This window comes from Heteronotia binoei, chromosome 20 (genome assembly GCF_032191835.1).
Source record: "Heteronotia binoei isolate CCM8104 ecotype False Entrance Well chromosome 20, APGP_CSIRO_Hbin_v1, whole genome shotgun sequence".
Classification (NCBI taxonomy): Eukaryota; Metazoa; Chordata; class Lepidosauria; order Squamata; family Gekkonidae; genus Heteronotia; species Heteronotia binoei.
This window is the reverse complement of record NC_083242.1, coordinates 20,227,529-20,247,449: the sequence shown is the minus strand read 5'-3', so window position 1 is coordinate 20,247,449 and position 19,921 is coordinate 20,227,529. Positions and strand designations below refer to the sequence as shown.

At 47.5% G+C, this 19,921-nt stretch overlaps 1 protein-coding gene across 1 annotated transcript in view; it reads left to right on the top strand.

Moving 5' to 3' along the window:
* XYLT1 (xylosyltransferase 1) overlaps positions 1–19,921 on the top strand; it is a 339,162-nt gene that overhangs the window by 227,169 nt on the left and 92,072 nt on the right. The window contains exon 5 of the mRNA XM_060260787.1: positions 542–744. Coding sequence (XP_060116770.1) covers positions 542–744 — 203 coding nt within the window. The remainder of the gene's footprint in view (positions 1–541; positions 745–19,921) is intronic.

Below are 19,921 nucleotides of genomic sequence, written 5' to 3'. Positions count from 1 at the left end.
AGAGCTTACAAGGCAATTTTTTTGTAAGCTCTCGGAGGGTTGGCTGCATCAGGGGTGTGTGGCCTAATATGCAAAGGAGCTCCTGCTAGAATTCCACCCCTGGAACTTCAAGGTGCACATGGAGCCTGGTGGCTTTTTTTTTAACGAATTCATGAATGCTGTGCATTGCCACATCGTTGGATATTGCAGTGCTATTGAGTTGCAGCCGTTTGGGCAGATGCTGAAAGCACCAGCTGTCCTGACCTAAGGACTCCGGAGTGCTCACAGGGATTCTGAAGCAAATGCAGAGCCTCCTGCCCTTGAGGCAGAAAGGGACTTAATAAATTTAACTGGAGCTCCATCCAAGCCATTTCTTTTAAAAAAAAATGCCTACAAATGCTCAGCTGCGGCCAGCTCTATCCACCAAGCATTTCTCCGCTTGTTGTGTCTTGCAGTTCCGTGTGCTCATGGCAGGGTTTTTCAACCTGCGTGTTAGTGGGAGCGTGACTGCAAAAGTTCTTCACCAGCTCTTGAAACGTGTCTTTTCTTCTCTTCCACAAAGCGATCCAATTACTTGTACCGACAAGTCCTACAGTTTGCCAGCCAGTACCCGAACGTGAGAGTCACCTCCTGGCGCATGGCAACTATTTGGGGAGGAGCCAGCCTTCTGTCCACCTACCTGGAGGGCATGCGCGATTTAATGGAAATGAAGGACTGGCCATGGGATTTCTTCATCAATCTCAGCGCAGCTGACTACCCAATCAGGTATAGTGATCAGCCTTTTAAAAGAGTTTCTGTTTCCATCGGGAACTTCACACTTGGCCGTTTTCTTATTGGCTCAAGGGTCCATCTCAACTGCATCCCCACATCATTGATTTACAATAGCTGTTTGCAGCTAGATTTCCCTTTGTGGGCCAGAGAATCCAGTTGCAATAATTGCTGTAGCATAACGGTTGCCAGGGCTTCTTTTGAGCAGGAATGCCCAGGAACACAGTTCTGGCTGGCTTGGTGTTGGGGTGTGTGGCCTAATATGCAAATGATTTCCTGCTGTGAAGGAATGTGGATGTCAGGGGGTGTGGCCCAATATGTAAATGAGTTCCTGTTGGCCTTTCTTCTAAAAAAAAAGCCCTGGCGGTTGCACAGTATCCAAGGATGTGTGGATACATCCAGGGCTTTTTTTGTAGCAGGAACTCCTTGGGATAGCCTGGAGAGGAGGCAGCTGAGAGGTGATATGATCACCATCTTCAAGTACTTGAAGGGCTGTCATATAGAGGATGCCGTGGAATTGTTTTCAGTGGCCCCAGAAGGTAGGACCAGCACCAGTGGGTTGAAATTAAATCAAAAGAGTTTCCGGCTCAACATTAGGAACAACTTCCTAACCGTTAGAGCAATTCTAAGGATGTGCAAAAAAAAAATTCGGAATTACACGGATTCAGAAGTATGGGGGGGGGGGGGATTCAGAATCCCATATACTAGGTACTGAATACCGTATTCGGAATAGCCGCATATTCGGTCGATGCGCGGCTATTTCTGAATATACGGCCCCATTATACCCGATGGGCCATTGAAATCAATGGCAAATAGGGTATATTTGAAGCCGCCTGGAGGGGAGGGGGTTTGAGGGAGAGCCCCCAAATTTGCAGGAGACCTGCAGGGGACTCTCCCCTACAAACCCCCCAAGTCCCAAAAAGATTGGGTCAGGGGATCCCATTCCAGGGGCACCCAAAGAGGGTGCCCCTATTCCACCATTATACCCTATGGGCCATTGAAATCAATGGCAACATAGGGCACAATTAGAGGCTACTGGGGAGCAGGGGGTTTGAGGGAGAGCCCCAAAAACAGCAGGGAACCTGCAGGGGACTTTCCCCTACAAAATCCCCAAGTTCCAAAAAGATTGGGCCAGGGGGTCCCTGTCTTTGGGCTCCCCAAAAGGCCCATTGCCAACAATGATGGGGAAAGCCCAATGAGCCACTTCCTCCACTACAATTGCTGTGGGGAAAGTGGCTCTGGCCAGAGGGGAGTTTGAGGGAGAGGCCCCAAAACTGCAGGGCAGCTTCAGGGGACTCCCCAGCATGAAACCCCCCTGGCCCAAAAAGACTGCACCCATCTGTGGGCACCCCAAAAGGAACACTGCTCCCAATGGTGAGAAAAAAACAATTAGAGCCACTTCCTCACGTAATTGTCGTGGGAAAAGTGGCTCTGGGGAGCAGGAGGTTTTGAGGAGAGCCCCCCAAACTGCTGTGCAGCTTCAGGGCACAGTCCCACACAAAACCCACAAGGCCAAAAAAAAAATTGGACCAGGGGGTCCAATTCCTGGGGCACCCAAAGCCAAACCTAACTTCACACCAGAGAATCTCTATAGGACCCAAATGCACTGCATCCCTCTATCTGCTCTATGAACCCTGCAGGCCTGGAACCAATATAAACCCAGTTGCCAATGTCATTGCCACACAAAACACAATCTGCTCAAAGTCTGCTCTGCAGACCTGGCTGCAGCAAACCCAGATGCCAGCTCTCCAGCCCTGCCCCAAACAACACGGGGAGAGCTGGCCAAGCACAACAAGCCTGCTGTTCTGGGTCTCTCACCCAGGTGCCAGCTTCCCTGCCACAGAACACACAATCTGCAGATGCCAGCTCTCCAGCCCTGCCCCAAACAACACGGGGAGAGCTGGCCAACCACAAAAAGCATGCTGGTTCTGGGTCTCTCACCCAGGTGCCAGCTTCCCTGCCACAGAACACACAATCTACAGATGCCAGCTCTCCAGCCCTGCCCCAAACAACACGGGGAGAGCTAGCCAACCACAACAAGCATGCTGGCTCTGGGTCTCTCACCCAGGTGCCAGCTTCCCTGCCACAGAACACACAATCTACACCCTTATTAGTGGGGCAGCCTATTTAGTGACCCTAGCCAAACCGAGAGCACACTCAGACTCCAAAAATCACTCTATAAAAACATGAAAGTGACCCAGCCCACACAGCCCACACACACCCTCGCCAACCCCCACACCAACCAGAGGTAATTTAAAAAAACCAAAACAAAACCAGCACAATCAGAAAAGGCCAAGCAACTCAACTGTTAAAAAAGTGGCCTTTTCACCAATAAGAAACCTCAGGCCAAATCAGTCAGCAACACCCCCCCCCCCCAAAAAAAACAGAACCAGGAAAAGGGGGACAAAAGTGGCCTTTTAAACAATGAAAATTAGGCCAAACAGCACCCCCCCAAGAACCAGAAGAGAAAAGTAACAACAGCAGCACAACACAGCAGCAACAAATCAAACACAGAATACTTTTAAAACAGTAAAAAAAACTTAACTTTTAACAATACAGGAACTTTGCCAACACCTCCCCCCCAAAAAAACCCTTCACCCTAACCCCAAGAAATCCAAGCCACCCAAATCTGGAGAAGTAAAAGGACACTGCACTTTTAAAAGTCCCCTCACTAAATTAAGGTATGGGCAAATTGGCAAACCCACCCCCTCCCCAAGCAGAAACCCCTAACCCCAAATAAGCTACCCCACCACCACCACCACCCCAAATCTGGATAAGTAAAGGGACTCTAGTCTGAGTCTTAAAAAGTCCTTTCACCAACTAAAATAAAAACAAGAACCCCAAGATTGTCTTACCTTGTCTTCTCTACTCCAGGGAAGTCTGGTAAGGCTGAGTGAGGGAGCAGCAGGCAGCAGCCAAGGGCCAGCCAGCAGCAGCACAATCTCTCACACCAACATACAGCAACACAGCAGCAATAGAATGGGAGTCCAGCCAGGCAGACTCCTTAAAAATGTTCTCTGGCCCTACAGAGAGCAGTTTCAAAAAATAGCACTGCTCTCTGATTGGCCAGACAACAGTGCTTACTTGGATACCCAAGTAAGCAAAAGATCAAAAGAACAACAACATTTTGCAAATGCATGCTTTGGATTGGCTGCTGGGGGTCCTCTTTCCCCTCCCCCCCCCCCCGATCCCAGGGAGGCTATGAGAGAGGCAAGAAAAGGCTACCAAAGGCGGGAAAGGAAGCAAGCGGCTTCCCTGAGGCTGCAGAAGCCCCTTTCCCGCCTTTTGCATTGAATACCGTATACCTATTTGGAAGTATACGGTGACCCATATTCAGCTGCCGCATAATGGTCCCCGATTAGAATTGGCTGCAGCTGAATCAGTGGTGATTCGGCGGCTTATTCGGTTCGGCCGAACCGAATACACACCCCTAAGCAATTCCTCAGTAGAACAGGCTTCCTCGGGAGGTGGTGGGCTCTCCTTTCTTGGAGGTTTTTAAACAGAGGCTGGATGGCCATCTGATAGCAATGAAGATACTGTGAATTTAGGGGGAGGTATTGGGGGGGGGGGGTTGATGTTGTCAGACTCGACTGTGTGACTGAACAACAACAAATCTGTGGGTTTCCTGCATTGTGCAGGGGGTTGGACTAGATCCTGGAGGTCCCTTCCAACTCTACGATTCTATGATTCTTCTTTGATTCTATTAGGCCACATGCCCCTGATGTAGCCAATCCTCCTGGAGCTTACAGGGCTCTTAGTACAGGGCCCACTGTAAGCTCTTGAAGGATTGGCTACATCAGGGTTGTGTGGCGTAATATACAAAAAAAGCTCTGGGTACATCCTTTGGCTTTCTAGTTCAGACAGCAGCCGATCACATATTTCTGGGAATGTCACATCTTTTGCTGTTAAGTCACAGGGGTGACTTAACACAACCGTAGTTATTGGGCCTTACCAAACATCTGGCTCTAGGTTGAGTCTCTGAGTGGTGTTCAGAGCATGGTGGATCCATAACATTGTTGCAGGAAGCCCAGAGTACAGGTGACTCAGCAAGAATTGGAGTAGCATTGTTTCAAGGAATGGATTCCTGCCCCCATCCCCTAACATTGTACTACATAGAACAAATCCTGAGTCCATTGGCACCTTTCAGACCAAAAGTTTATTCAAGATATGAGCTTTCACATATAGTCACACTTCCCTAGATACATAGAAATGGAAATTAATGTTTCATATATATGGGCAGATGCCTCTTCGTAGAACAGCAAATTAGCTTACAACTTATTGAATATGCTTTGACATGCGCAAACAATAAATAGCAATAACAAGTAAAAGTACCTTTTACACATTAGTCTCCTTCTTTGACCTATTTATTGCTCCACTGTCCCTCCCCAATTAAACCCAAACTTATTGTGACCTATAAACTTATCTTGTTATTGCCATTTAGTCTTGGCGTGTGTCAAAACATCTCCAATAAGTTGTATACTAATTTGCTATTCACCTATGTTGAGGCGTCTGTCTGTCTGTCTATCATCTATTTCTCTATCATCTATCTATCTATCATCTATCTCTCTGTCTGTCATCTCTCTCTCTCATCTCTCTCTGTCTCTCTCTCATCTATGTATCTGGGGAAATGTGCCTGCACACCACTGCTATTATACCCAGAATTAAACTTCGTTGGTCTTAAAGGCGTCACTGGACTCAACATTTGTTCTACTGCTTCAGACCAAGATGGCTGCCCACCAGGATCTGTTTTACTGCATAGCTCTGTGATAAGCTGGTAAAAATTACAGGTATAATTGACATTTAACTCTTGAGGCACGGAACAACATCAGAATGGCATGGTGGAACCCCCACCTGCCGGTCTTCATTTTAGCCTGCATCTGTATGATCCTGTGCCCTCAGGAAATACTGTACCACCAACAGGGGAACTTCCCAGGGAGGTGTTTTGTTTGCCTTCCCAGAAATACGAATGCAGAAGACACATTAGTTGATGCTCACGCATGAGCTCTCCCCGTCCCCAACCCTTCCCTGTCAATCATTATCCTTAAGCAAGTCCGTTTTTGTCCTTTCCTTAGTGTAAGGTGTGCTGGTTGCTGGAAATGCAAATAGGTCTGGGGAGGAGAGTGGGGATTGGTGAATACCAACTGTACATCACAGTTTCACTGCAGAAAGCACTGTTCTTTAGACATCAGAGGTTGTTTGCTGTTTAAATTGTAGAAATGCCCTGTTGTGAAATTCAGAAGAAACAAATCCTTCTTGGCCTCTGTACTTACTTACCCTGCCTTTCCCCAGGGTTGTCCCAAGGAAATGCTGTACACCCCAAACATTCAGCTAAAGAGGGCGCAGACAGGGGGATAAGACTGTCACAGTCATTCTCAGCAGTGCCTCAAGGAGCAGGGGTGCCACTTTTAAGGAAAGTTCAGTCCAAATTACATGCAAGTCATGGGACTTGTTTAGAGCCATCATGGGATGCATTTGCTTATTAGATGCGCTCCAGAGTACAGTTTGTCATGGACAGAGAGCTTGGATCACGGAGGTTGCCTTGAACTTTCCAACTCTGTCTACTCCGGGTCACGGTGGGGAATTCAGCAGGATGGCATCAAGTTGTTGCCGGACAAGGTGAAGAAGACAGGCAGGATATTTTCAGACACTGAAGAATGCATCCCTACTGCCTTCCCATTCTAAGCTAGCACCGGCACTCCATTGCCTTTCCAGGGCGAAGCCATGGGTTTGGTTGCCACTCACCTGTGTACGCTCGTGTTCGTTCTTGGCCCTTGTTACAAAGCACAGTTTCCCAGGAACAGCTCACACCCTTGGCTTCTGCACCCCTTAAGTGGGGTAGCCTCTGCCCCTTCCTTCGCATGTGCTGGTTGCAAGGCATGCAAAGAGGTCTGAGAATGAGGTCTTGCACTGGTGTTGTGGCTACAGGTGTCATGAATAGACCATAGATCCTGAGGAATTAGCCATGTTAGTCCATTGCTGCAAAATAGTAAAGAGTCCAATAGCACCTTTAAGACTAACAAATCTTATTGTAGTTGTAGCATAAGCTTTCAAGAAATGCAGCTCTCTTCGTCCATGCATCTGATGGTATAGTAACAAGAAGTTTTATTATAAGTTTATTGTAAGTGCTGTTGAACAATAAGTTGGTAATAAAAAACATTTTGTGCATAGTAAATATAGAAAATTGTTAAGGTTGGTGTAAAGAAACGAAAGCCCTGACGCGTCTAACTAGACGTTCCCTTCCTAATACCAAAAAGACTCAACTCCTTGAGTGAGGAAACCCTCTGGCTGCCTTCTCTCCAGAGAGACCCTTTCTCCCTGCAGCCTTTCCAGAGAAAACAACTTCTCTCACCAGCTAGGCCCATTTATACTTTTCCTCTCAGGTGCCACTCTCCCGGGCCCGTTTCCCCTCCGAAACTGCTTTCACCCAATCAAGAGATGGATGGGATCCTGGGAGATGTAGGCCTTGTAGCTACTCCTATACAGGCTTCCCTGGAGCCCATAGGCCTCACGATGCTTAGGATCATGACTACTTGACTACACAATGCAGGATCATCTAGTCCAACCTCCTGCACAATGCAGGAAATTCACAAATACCTCTTCCTCCCCCCCACCTCCAGTGTCCTCCTTGTTCCTTGCCCAGAAGATGACAAAAAACTTCCAGGATCCCTGGCCAAAAATTGCTGACTGACTCCAAAGTGGCGATCAGCATTTTCCTGGGAGTGTAAGAAGGGGCCATGAGAACTAAGCACTGATGCAACCCTTCCTGCCTTCCTCCTCATGCTCTGTCTTAAGTTCACAGAATCAGCATTGCTGTCAGATCTAGCTATCTTTCATAGGCAGTTTGAGAACAAAATTGAGAACAAAATGGCAGTATGGCTCCTTCCACATGGGAATGATTCCCCATTGCATCCTCTTGACAGTCAAAGGTGGTCCGCCAGGGTCTCAGGTGGAGTCTGGTCCTTGGTGCTTGAGATCCTTGAATTGAATCAGGTGCCCTGCCACTGAGCCACAGTGGCTCCCTAATATGTCTATGGAGAGGGGGAGACAAACTTGCTTAACATAAGATCCACATACACTAAACATCAGATGTGTGAGAGCCACAAGACAATGTCAGATGTTTGAGAGTTGCAAGGCAGGGAGAGAGGAAGGAAGGAAGGAAAGCAAATAGACAAGGGGAGGAAGGGAGAGGTGGAAAGAAAGCAACTTTAACTTTAAATGTGTTCTCCAAGCCAGCCGATGGGGTAGCAGGGACTTGAAGACCACACAATATATGTGAAAGAGCCGCATGTAGCTCCCAAGCCACAGTTTGGCCACCCCCACCCAGGGGTGACCAAACTTGTTTAAAGTAAGAGCCACACAGAATTCAGACTTCAAGAGCCTCAAGACATGAACATCAGATGTTCGAGAGCCGCAAGATAGGGAGGAAGGAGGGAGGGAGAGGTGGAACGAAAGCAACTTTGACTTTAAATCCATTCTCCAAGCCAGCCAACAGAGCCAGTGGGAGCTTTGAGAGCCATACAATTTGGCCACTCCTGCCCCTGCCTATGGAACAGCCTTATATCAAATCTGACCACTGGCTCATCTAGCTCAGCACTGACTCATCTGATTGGCAGAAGCTGTGTCCCCATGATGAGGATATTGTGCATGCCAAGCGGGTACTGTGCCACCAAGTCCCAGTCCCTCTTGCCCAAGATCATCTCTGATCCAACAAATTGCCCAGGACTTTTGTCTCAAAGAGCAGCAAGTGTTCTAAATTTTAATCTCTCATGAAACCCTCCTGAGTATAAGTGATACCTTGGAAGCCGATGAGCAGGGAATAGATGGGTTATAGGAGCCGATACAGATACTCCGTCTGAAAAACAAGTGAGGTAATTTAGATAACAAGACTAAAATTAGCTATGTTGCAATTAATATTACCTGTGCCTGTCTAGGGGAATGTTCTTCAGAAAACAAAACTGTTCCTTTGCCTTGAGGTAGAGTACATTTTGCATTTCTGATCTCTATCGCTATCTCCTTTGGTAGATTTTCCTGCTGATCCTTTAAAAAAAAAATTCCATACAGAAGGAACCCAAATCTCAGCTTCCTAACAAAAAAGATGGGGATTTCTTAGCCACTTAATAATAAAAATTATGGTTTGGCTCCTGTGACTTATAAGCAGAGCGCATCTTTCCCCATGCAAGCCTCCTTCATTTTGCTTTTTCTCAGGGCCAGCTTCAGACACAGAGTGGGAGGAGGGAGTCAGAAGGCAGAATTGCTAACGCTGCTTGCCTCTTATGTCAGCTCTTGCTTCATTCGCCTCCCCCTCATAAGAACCTAAGAGAAGCCATGCTGGATCAGGCCAGTGGCCCATCCAGTCCAACAATCTGTGTCACACAGTGGCCAAAAAACCCCCAAGTACCATCAGGAGGTCCACCAGTGGGGCCAGGATACTAGAAGCCCTCCCACTATGCCCCCCCTCAGCACCAAGAATACAGAGCATCAGTGCCCCAGACAGAGAGTTCCAACTATATGCTATGGCTGGTAGTCACTGATGGACCTCTGCTCCAGATGTTTATCCAGTCCTCGTCTACTCCACTCTCTAGGATTGCCAAGTCTGACTCAAGAAATATCTGGGGACTTTGGGGGTGGAGCCAGGAGCAAGGTGTGGCAAGCACAGTTTATTTATTTATTTATTTGCTTTCCGTTTATATCTCGCCCGTTCCAAATAGACTTAAGGCGGCTAACAATCATATTAAAAAATTATGTCAATTTCAAATATAAAACAATAAGACAGTCAATTATAATTTCAAACAATTTCAAACAAAGTATTGGTGAAGAAGAAGATGATATTGGATTTATATCCTGCCCTCCACTTCGAAGAGTCTCAGAGCGGCTCACAATCTCCTTTACCTTCCTCCCCCACAACAGACACCCTGTGAGGTGGGTGGGGCTGGAGAGGGCTCTCAGCAGCTGCTCTTTCAAGGACAACCTCTGCCAGAGCTATGGCTGACCCAAGGCCATGCCAGCAGGTGCAAGTGGAGGAGTGGGGAATCAAACCCGGTTCTCCCAGATAAGAGTCCGCACACTTAACCACTACACCAAAGTGGCTCTCCATATATACAGAGTATACTGTATACTGGTGCTATACAGAGTATACAGTTTATCTGTTGGTGGTTCTTCTGGTGGAGTTGCCCAGTAGCATAAAAGCTGCAGCCTTCTCTCCTAATTGTTATAGGCCTGTTTAAAAAGTTCAGTTTTACAAGCTCTGCGGAATTGGGAGAGATCCCGCAGAGCTCTTATGGCCTCAGGGAGCGCTTTCCACAGCATTGGTGCTGCCACTGAGAAGGCACGGGCCCATGTAAAGCAGAATCTGGGCTCCCTTGGTCCAGGGATGGACAATAGATTTTTAGTTCCTGAACTCAGTGCTCTCTGGGGAACATATGGGGAGGTTTTTAAACAGAGGCTAGATGACCATATGACAGCAATGAGGATCCTGTGTACTTAGGGGAGGTATTTGTAAATTTCCTGCACTGCATTGTGCAGAGGATTGAACTTCTGAAGGGAGAACTTCTGAAGTTGAACTCTGAAGGGAGTTCTGGCCATCATATTTAAAGGGACCACACACCTTTTAAATGCCTTCCCTCTATTGGAAATAATAAAGGATAGGGGCACCTTGTTTTGGAGCCCCTAGAATTGGACCCCCCAGTACAATCTTTTTGAAACTTGGGGATTCGTTTGAGGAGTGTCACCAGATGCTATGCTGAAAATTTGGTGCCTCTACCTCAAGAAACAGCCCTTCCATGCACCCAGATACCCACAGATCAATTTTCCATTATACCCTATGGGAATTGGTCTTCATATGGAATAATGGAGTGCCCAGCAGACATTTCCCTCCCCCCCCCTGCTTTCTGAAGACCCTGAAGTGCGGGGAGGGCCTCCAAACTCGGTGAACCTTTGCTCCCACCTGGGAATTGGCAACCCTACCTCTCTCCCCTCCCCTTTTCCTTCTCATCAGATGGTTATATATTGCTCCTCCATAGGATTTTATGCCATCTTTTAGCTGTACAGCGGATGTATTTTATGTACTTTAGTGTATTTATTGTAATTTAGTGTATTTATTGTATATTTATTGTGCTTCTTAATGTTTTAGTATGCTGTATGTTTTATAGATGGATTACCCACTCTGAGCCAGTCTCTGGGAGAGCGGGTTATAAATCCAGTAAAAGAATAATAATAATTTTCAGGAAAACTCATATAAAGGAGAGGGTCTCTCCACTGCCATATCCCACCACAGCATTCAGCAAGGTCCCTCCATAGAACCAGGTTTGATTCCCCACTCCTCCACTTGCAGTTGCTGGAATGGCCTTGGGTCAGCCATAGCTCTCGTAGGAGTTGTCCTTGAAAGGGCAGCTGCTGTGAGAACTCTCTCAGCCCCACCCACCTCACAGGGTGTCAGTTGTGGGGGGTGGGGGGAGGTAAAGGAGATTGTGACCGCTCTGAGATTCAAAGTATAGGGCGGGATATAAATCCAATATCTTCTCTTTCTTCCAACTCTTAGAAGTGCATACTCAGAGGGCCCAGGGTAGGGCAGGGGGAGATCTGTTCCATGAACTGCTCACTCCACAGTTTATAGATTCCAGGCTAATATTTCTGGGTCAAGTTCGCTTCCTAGCCCACACCAAATCACTTTGTGCAAACTGTTACAAGAAGCAGTCACCGGAATGTCAAAGGTTTCCCTGGAGAGACTTGTTAAATCTTACTGCCTGTGCGTCACATTCAGATATCAAGGGCCTGAAAGGAAATAGGGACTCTGACAAGACATAGCAGAGCTTGAGAGCGTTTGGAAATGGGCTTTGAGTGAAGAGACAGTCATCCTGATGGGGTGTTTACCTTGGGAATGACATGAGGGAGCACAATAAGAGGCTTTCATGGTCATGAGCTGCGTGCAGAGTATTAAACAAAACAAAAAAAAGAACCAGGAAGGCCTGTGAATCATCCACTGACATTTACAAGAGGCAACAAAAACACAAATTATCTTCAAGCAATGCACACCCAATCAATGGAATGAATTCTTATTGCGTATGTGGCTGGCAATAAATCCATCTAATTTATCTTTCTTGTATATACTATCGGTTTCCATCATGGATCTCAAGACCGTGTACTGATGAATCCCATCCATGGACAGACCGGACCCAGCCCTCCTTGACTGCAGCAGATTTGCTGCCAGGGTTGCCAATCCCCAGGTGGGGGCAGGGGTTCCCCCGGTTTGGAGGCCCTCCCCCTGCTTCAGGATCATCAGAAAGCATGGGGGCAGGGAGGGAAAAGGCTGCTGAGCGCTCCATTATTCCCTACGGAGACTGATTCCCATAGGGTATAATGGAGAATTCATCTGCAGGTATCTGGGGCTCTCAGGGAGGGGGGTCTGTTTTTTGAGGTAGAGGCACCAAATCTGCAGCATAGCATCCGATGACTCTTCTCAAAATACCCTCCAAGTTTCAAAAGGTTTGGACCAGGGGGTCAAATATTATGAGCCCCAAAAGAAAGTACCCCTATCCTTACTATTTCCAATGGAGGGAAGGCATTTAAAAGGTGTGCAGTCCCTTTAAATGTGATGGCCAGAACTCCCTTTAAATTCAATTATGCTTGTCACAACCTTGCTCCTGGCTCCACCCCAGTGTCTCCTGGCTCCTCCTCTCAAATCCCCAAATATTTCTTGAATTGGACTCGGCAATTCAAGTCCAATTGCTGCTGTATTAAGCAGCTTTGAAACATACCTTAAGCAACAGGGGGTAGTCTCAGTAGCCAGAATCATGACACATATGGTTGGGACCTCTTTCACACATGCTAGGGGCTGGGATTGTCTAAACAGAGAGCACTTGATTTCCACCATGCAGGGCTTTTTTTGTAGCAGGAACTCCTTTGAATATTAAGCCGCACACCCCAATGTAGCCAATCCTCCTGGAGCTTACAGTAAATCTTGTCGTAAGAACCCTGTAAGGTCTTGGAGGACTGGCTACATCAGGGGGTGTGGCCTAATATGCAAAGGAATTCTTGCTCCAAAAAAATCCCTGCCACCATGCCTTGCTAGTAGATTTTGTCGTGCTAGAAGACTGAATGCTGAGCCCATTGGATGGATTCCCCATTAATCTGAAGGTGCACAATGAAGGGATTACTCATAGCATCACATAGGGGAATAGGACAGGGATGGTGGCTCAGTGGTAGAGTATCTGCTTGGTAAGCAGAAAGTCCCAGGTTCAATCCCTGGCGTCTCCAACTAAAAAGGCTCCAGGCAAATAAGCATGAAAAGCCTCAGCTTGAGACCCAAGAGAGCTGCTGCCAGTCTGACTAGACAATATGACTTGGATGGACCGAGAGTCTGATTCAATATAAGGCAGCTTCATATGTTCATATGTTCTCAGAACTGGAAGAAACCTCCAGGGTTATCCAGTCCAACCCCCCGCACAATGCAGGACATTCACAAATATCTCCCACCAATACTCCCTTTAAGCTGTGGAGTCTTGTGAACGAAAATTCTACTTTGTGAGCTACTGACATTAAAGGAGTGAGCTATGGCATAAATTAGTTTGCTCTGGGGCCATTTTTCCTGAGCTAAGACAAAAATGTGTGAGGCCAAGGCTGAAAAACAGCTGGCTCACACTAACTCAGCTTATCTGGGAGAACCGGGTTTGATTCCCCACTCTTCCACTTGCACCTGCTGGAATGGCCTTGGGTCAGCCATAGCTCTCACAGGAGCTTTCGTTGAAAGGGCAGCTGCTGCAAGAGCTCTCTCAGCCCCACCCATCTCACATGGTGTCTGTTGTGAGGGGTGGGGGAAGGTCAAGGAGATCATGACTGCTCTGAGACTCTGAGATTCAAAGTATAGGAAAGGAAGGAAAGGTCCCCTGTGCAAGCACCAGTCTTTTCCAACTCTGGGGTGACATTGCTTTCACAATGTTTTCACGGCAGACTTTTTTACGGCGTGGTTTGCCATTGCCTTCCCCAGTCATCTACCCTTTCCCCCCAGCAAGCTGGGTACTCATTTTACCGACCTCAGAAGGATGGGCCAGCTACCTGAATCCAGCTACTGCCGGAATCCAACTCAGGTCGTGAGCAGAGAGTTCAGACCTCAGTACTACAGTACTGGTGCTTTACCACTCCGCCACGGGGCCGCTCAGAGTATAGGGTGGGATATAAATCCAATATCATCATCTTCTTCAAGGGAACGCTCCCTCCCACACACATACACCCCCAGCTGTTCAGTGCCCGTTAAGATGGCAAAAAAACTCCAGGATCCCTGGCCAAAGTGGCTTCAAAAAAATTGTTTCCTGACCCCAAAGTGGCGATCAGCATTTCCCTGGGCATGTAAGAAAGGGCCCCAAGAACTAAGCACTGATGCAACCCTTCCTGCCTTCCCTCCCTTGATCCGCCTCAGTTCACAGAATCAGCTTTGCTGAGATTGATGTCTTGATGGCACGGAGGTCTGGGACTGAAGGGGACTGTGGCTTTCTTTGCACAGCCGGACGCTAAATATCACGCTGCAGTGCTAGGCAGCTTTTTCCCCAGCACCTTGTGGAGAGAGTCGCAGGCCTCTAATAATGCAGAAACAGCTTCGGGATTCATCAGCCTCTAGTTTGGTCCCAGGTGTGGCTTGTCCCCAGTTGCTGATTTTCTCCTGCAAAACTTAGTGGTTTTAGCCCATTTGTCCGCCCCCCCCCCCTTTGCTGGTCTCCAGGATTGGCTCAGCATGTGGGGAAGGAAGTGTGTAAAACTAGGGCTTTTTTTGTAGCAGGAACTCCTTTGCATATCAGGCCACACACACACATACACATCCGATGAAGCCAATCCTCCTGGAGCTTACAGTAAGCCCTGTACGAAGAGCCCTGTAAGCTCTTGAAGGATTGGCTATATCGGGTGTATGGCCTAATATGCAAGGGAGTTCCTGCTACAATAAAAAAGCCCTCAGTAAAGCACACATTGAGATAGGGGAACTGCAATGGGCCCTGGATAGACTAGACGCCCCCTCCATCTGCTTGCTGACCGTCCTTTGCAAAATGCTCCCCCAGGCCCCACCCTCAAACATCAGCAATATCAGATTCCATTAAAGGATCCGGTGCTCATCCAAATGATGCACTGGATGTTTTCCGTTCTGTCTTTGAGCGGTTACAAAGCCCTGCCCCACCGTGCCTTTTCTCCTTTTCATGCTGCCACGTGGTAACTTCCAAGGCTTTTTTGGTAGCAGGAACTGCTTTGCATATTAGGCCACACACACCCTCATGTAGCCAATCAGGCCACAGATTCAAGAGAAGCTCACAGGAGTGCAACTCCTGAACCTTTCTGAAGGTTCCCCCTCTTCCTCTCCACCTACCTTGTCCTTTGAATATTAGGTGCAGCTGCATAACAATCCCTGGATTAGGAGAATGGGCAGCCAGCCAGCCACCAGGAGCTTTGCCACACCCCCAGCAGCCCTCCTTAACCCCTGAAGAAGCCCACACCACCCTTTCTCCACTTCTTATGTGACTTTGGGTGGCAGGTGGCTTGCTGGCCTTTTGACTGGGGGCGGCAGCCCAGGAGAGCCCCAGGCAAGTGAGCCTTGCTTGGGCTGGCTGAATCTCTAGCCAGCCCAAGCAGGCCTCACTCTCTCAGGGTTCTCCATTCTTGCATCGGGTTGCTTTGGGCTGGGGGGGCGGTAGCATATGCTAATAAGTTATGCTAATGAGTTCCACCACCTATTTTTCTACAAAACAGCCCCTGTAGCCAATCCTCCAGGAGCTTACAGGGCTCTTCTTACAGGACCTCCTGTAAGCTCCAGGAGGATTGGCTACATCAGGAGCATATGGCCTAATAGGCAAAGGAGTTTCTGCTACAAAAAAAGCCCTGGTAACTTCCGTGACTCAACACCGCCTTTGCAGCAGGAGTATTTCTGACCTCTTTCTAGCAGCTCACCAGAGCAAGGGTCTTCGCTTAAGGAGCAGGGAAATACTTTTCTCTCCATTGTTGTCACCTACTTTGCGGAGCTGGGAGAGATTCCCCCACCCTTATCTGAGTCATGCACATGGCTTTGCAGCGCATGCTGCCTTGCGGCCAAGGATTCACACAGGTTTAGGAGAGGCTGGCTGCTGTCGCAGTTTTAAATACATGAAAGACAGGGCAAGGAAAGGGATGGACGTTCACCCATCATGGTGGATTTTTAAAAAAAAATTGAACGGGAGAAGTCAGAAGAATTCCTGCAAAAGACTGGCCAAAAAAAACTGTGAATGGTGCCTTGGGTTTGTTAAAAAGTGGCGACACCAGTATTTTAATCAGTTTGGATCAGGAGGCAGCTCCAAATAGTGATGCCATGGAAATCTTGGTTTATTTCTGACCAGGTACACAACTCCATGCTTTCCCATGGAGATGCATTTGAGTGGGGGAACATCCTGAATTTCTCATCCTTCTGGTTTTGCCTGTAACCACTTTTCAAGTCAGATTTGATTCTAAAATCTGGGTGCCCTCCCCACCTGTGGCCCCTGCTGCAGCCTACAGGCACACATAACTCTTGGCACATTGGCTCTGACCTTAGACCTACCTTGATCAATTCTGGACCATGCGGTGAGGCATACAATAAGACACTGGATGCAATCTGTACGCCCTTGATTAGGACATAAGGCTGCAGAATAAGAGGCCTCAAGAACATCTTTAAGCCTTTGTCACCTCATTAAATTTCCTTGTGATCCAGCATGGTTCTATGGTTTTATAGTATTCTGTATTATGAGCCAATATGCGTACTTACCTTTCTGACCTCTGAAGAAGACCAGTCTAGGTCGAAACACGTCAGGTCAAGTTGAGCGGGTTCCCATTGAGGTTTTATGATTTTACATAGGATAGAGCCTTTAAATGGTTTTAGGGCCCTTAAATGGTTTTAGCTTTCTACAATAAATACATGTATGTTGGTTTATGATTTATTTTACAGTTTGTTTTTAATGTTTGGCCCTTTAATTGCATATTAACCTTTCAGGTTTCTTACTCTAAAAAGCTTTGAACCACTTCAGCACTGTGCCACTGCGTCCCTCTCCAGCCATCAGAATAGCTTGCCATTATCCTGCAGAGAAATCCAGCAGCAGGGATTCATTCCCCTTCTCTAGCTGGGGATCAGTGCTGGATTAAACCTTAACCCTAGGCAGTCAAAATCTTGGGGGCCCCTCGCAAATTATCTCAGAATCTGAGTGCCCTCCCCACCTACAGCCCCCGCTGCAGCCTGCAGGTACCTTCTTAAAAGCCCCTTTTACTAAGTGGCAGGGGAGAGGCAGAGAGAGGCAAACTTGGCAACAGCGACAGCAGCAGCCACACCAGGCAAGTTGGGCAAAGAGCGGCTCAGTGGCTGGCTGTGTGTGCCGGCTGGGAGGGCTGCAAGCAGGGGGGATACTGGGGGGGGAGCCAGCCCGGGGTCCCTAAAGGTGTGGGGGCCCATAGACCAGTGCCTAGTTGGCCTAATTGTTAATCCGGCCCTGCTGGGAATGGAGATTCATCCTCCAATTCTGTTCCAAAGCTCATCCCGAAGCCAGATGGGAAAGAGTCAAGAGTAAATTTACCCCTGGAATTGTCCTTCCATTCAGTAATCTTCCCCCTAGAAGGATAAACTGGAAAGAGGGCTATAATTAGCTGATCCTTTTTTGTCCCAAGGAGCACCATTTTGCAGAGTGGGTTCAGGTGGCTAGTTTTTTTTTCAGATGTTACACGTACTGGGAGGCCAGCAACTGTGAATATCACATGTGCATGGTACTATGATGCTCTTGGTATATGCAGTCACTATAGGGTTGCCAAGTCCAATTTAAGAAATATCTGGGGACTTTGGGGTGGAGCCAGGAGACTTTGGGGGTGGAGCCAGGAGACATTAGGGGTGGTGCCAAGATCAAGGCTGTGACAAGCATCATTGAACTCCAAAGGGAGTTCTGGCCATCACATTTAAAGGGACAGCACACCTTTTCAGTGCCTTCCTTCCATAGGAAATAATGAAGGATAGGGGCACCTTATTTTGGGGCTCATAGAATTGGACCCCCTTGTCCAATCGTTTTGAAACTTGGGTGATATTTTGGGGAAAGGCACTAGATGCTGTACTGAAAATGTGATGCCTCTACCTCAAACAACAGCCCCCGAGAGCCCCAAATATCCGTGGATTAATTTTCCATTATTTTCTATGGGAATAAATCTCCATAGGGATAACAGAGTTCCCAGCAGACATTTCCCTCCCCTCCCCCCGCTTTCTGACAACCCTGAAGCGGGGGGAGGGCCTCCAAACCGGGGGATCCCCTGCCCCCACCTGGGGATTGGCAACCCTAAGTCACTGTGTTATCTGAATGGGGCAGTGTTCAAATTTTGTATACATGCATAGCTTTGGTGCAGACCTGGGGCGCGGAGTGGTAAAGCTGCAGCACTGCGGTCCAAACTCTCTGCTCACAACCTGAGTTTGATCCCAGCGGAAGCTGGGTTCAGGTAGCTGGCTCGAGGTTGACTTAGCCTTCCATCCTTCCAAGGTCAGTAAAATGAGTCCCCAGCTTGCTGGGGGGAAAGTGTAGATGACTGGGGAAGGCAATGGCAAACCATCCCCTAAAAAGTCTGCTGTGAAAACATCATGATGCGAAGTCACACCAGAGTCAGAAACGACTGGTGCTTTTTACCTTTTTGTCCAATAGTGATATAATCACAGCACCTTTAAAAAGCCCAAGGATAGAATCGCCATCCCCCAGTCTACAAAACATTCATGATTTTAAGTGCTGGAAATCTCTTTACCTCCTTAACAGTTTCTACCAACCTGGTGGTGGCAGGTGAGGCTGGAGAAATGACACAACCCTTCCAGTTCCTTGTCCTGTACTTTATTTGGTCAGTCTGATACAACAATGTGACTGATTCCCCAGCCCAGGGCTTTGCTTTCTCGCCAGTCTTCTCTCTCACTCTCCCTAGCTGAGACCCCTTGTCTAGATTTCCCCCTGTTTAAACCTGTTGCCCCACCACCTGGAACCAACCTCTCCAACACCTGCCACTGGTTGGGTGCGATACCTCCATAGCAGGGAAGGGCAGTTTCCTAATTGTACCTGGTAGCCTTTCCAATGCACCTTGTGGGGTGCTGTGTCAGATTTCTACCATCTCTCTTGACTTCTTCCTGTCCTTCCTTAGCCCCATAGTAAACCCCCACACATATGGACAAGGGTGGAAGTTTTGCTTGATGCCTTTAAGAGTTGTTATCACAAAAGAGGGGAAGGAGGCAAAGGGGCATAGTACAAACCAGACAGTAGCAAAATATTGTTTTTTAGCCATAAATAAGCGGAAGTTTTTAACAAAGTAGAGATTATGATGATGATATTGGATTTATATCCCACCCTCCACTCTCAGAGTCTCAGAGCAGCTCACAATCTCCTTTACCTTCCTCTCCCACAGCAGACACCCTGTGAGGTGGGTGGGGCTGAGAGGACTCTCACAGCAGCTGCCCTTTCAAGGACAACCTCTGCCAGAGCTATGGCTGACCCAAGGCCATTCCAGCAGCTGCAAGTGGAGGAGTGGGGAATCAAACCCGGTCCCTCCCAGATAAGAGTACACACACTTAACCACTAATCAAACTGGTTAATAATTTCATTTTTAAGATTTAACACTGGTGGAATACGAGAATGCTTTTATGTAGTCAGAAATTATAGTCTGTGACTATGAGATTTTGTATATTGTTATTGCTGGTCAATAGACCATAATAAACTAGAATTGAATTGGTACAAACCAGGGCTTTTTTTGTAGCAGGAACTCCTTTGCATATTAGGCCACACACCCCTAATGTAGCCAATCATCCAAGAGTTTACAATAGGCCTTGTAATAAGAGGATTGGCTACATAAAGGGGTGTGGCCTAATATGTAAAGGAGTTCCTCCAAGAGTTTTCAGTAAGCCCTGAAATGAGAGGATTGGCTACAAAAGAGGGGTGCAGCCTAATATGCAAAGGAGTTCCTCCTACAAAAAAAAAGCCCTGGTACAAACTATGCCCACGTACCAAACAGCTTTGGGAAGTCTAAACAACAGTTTTAAGTTTTAATGGAATGTTTTTTATACACTGTTATTAGTCATATTGCAATTATAGAAAGACCCTGGGCACATTAACTAATACGGGCTTGGCGTTTGGGGTATGTTTTTTCCCCCCATTAACCAAAGGCACTTCAGGGTTTCTTGGGATATAAGAGA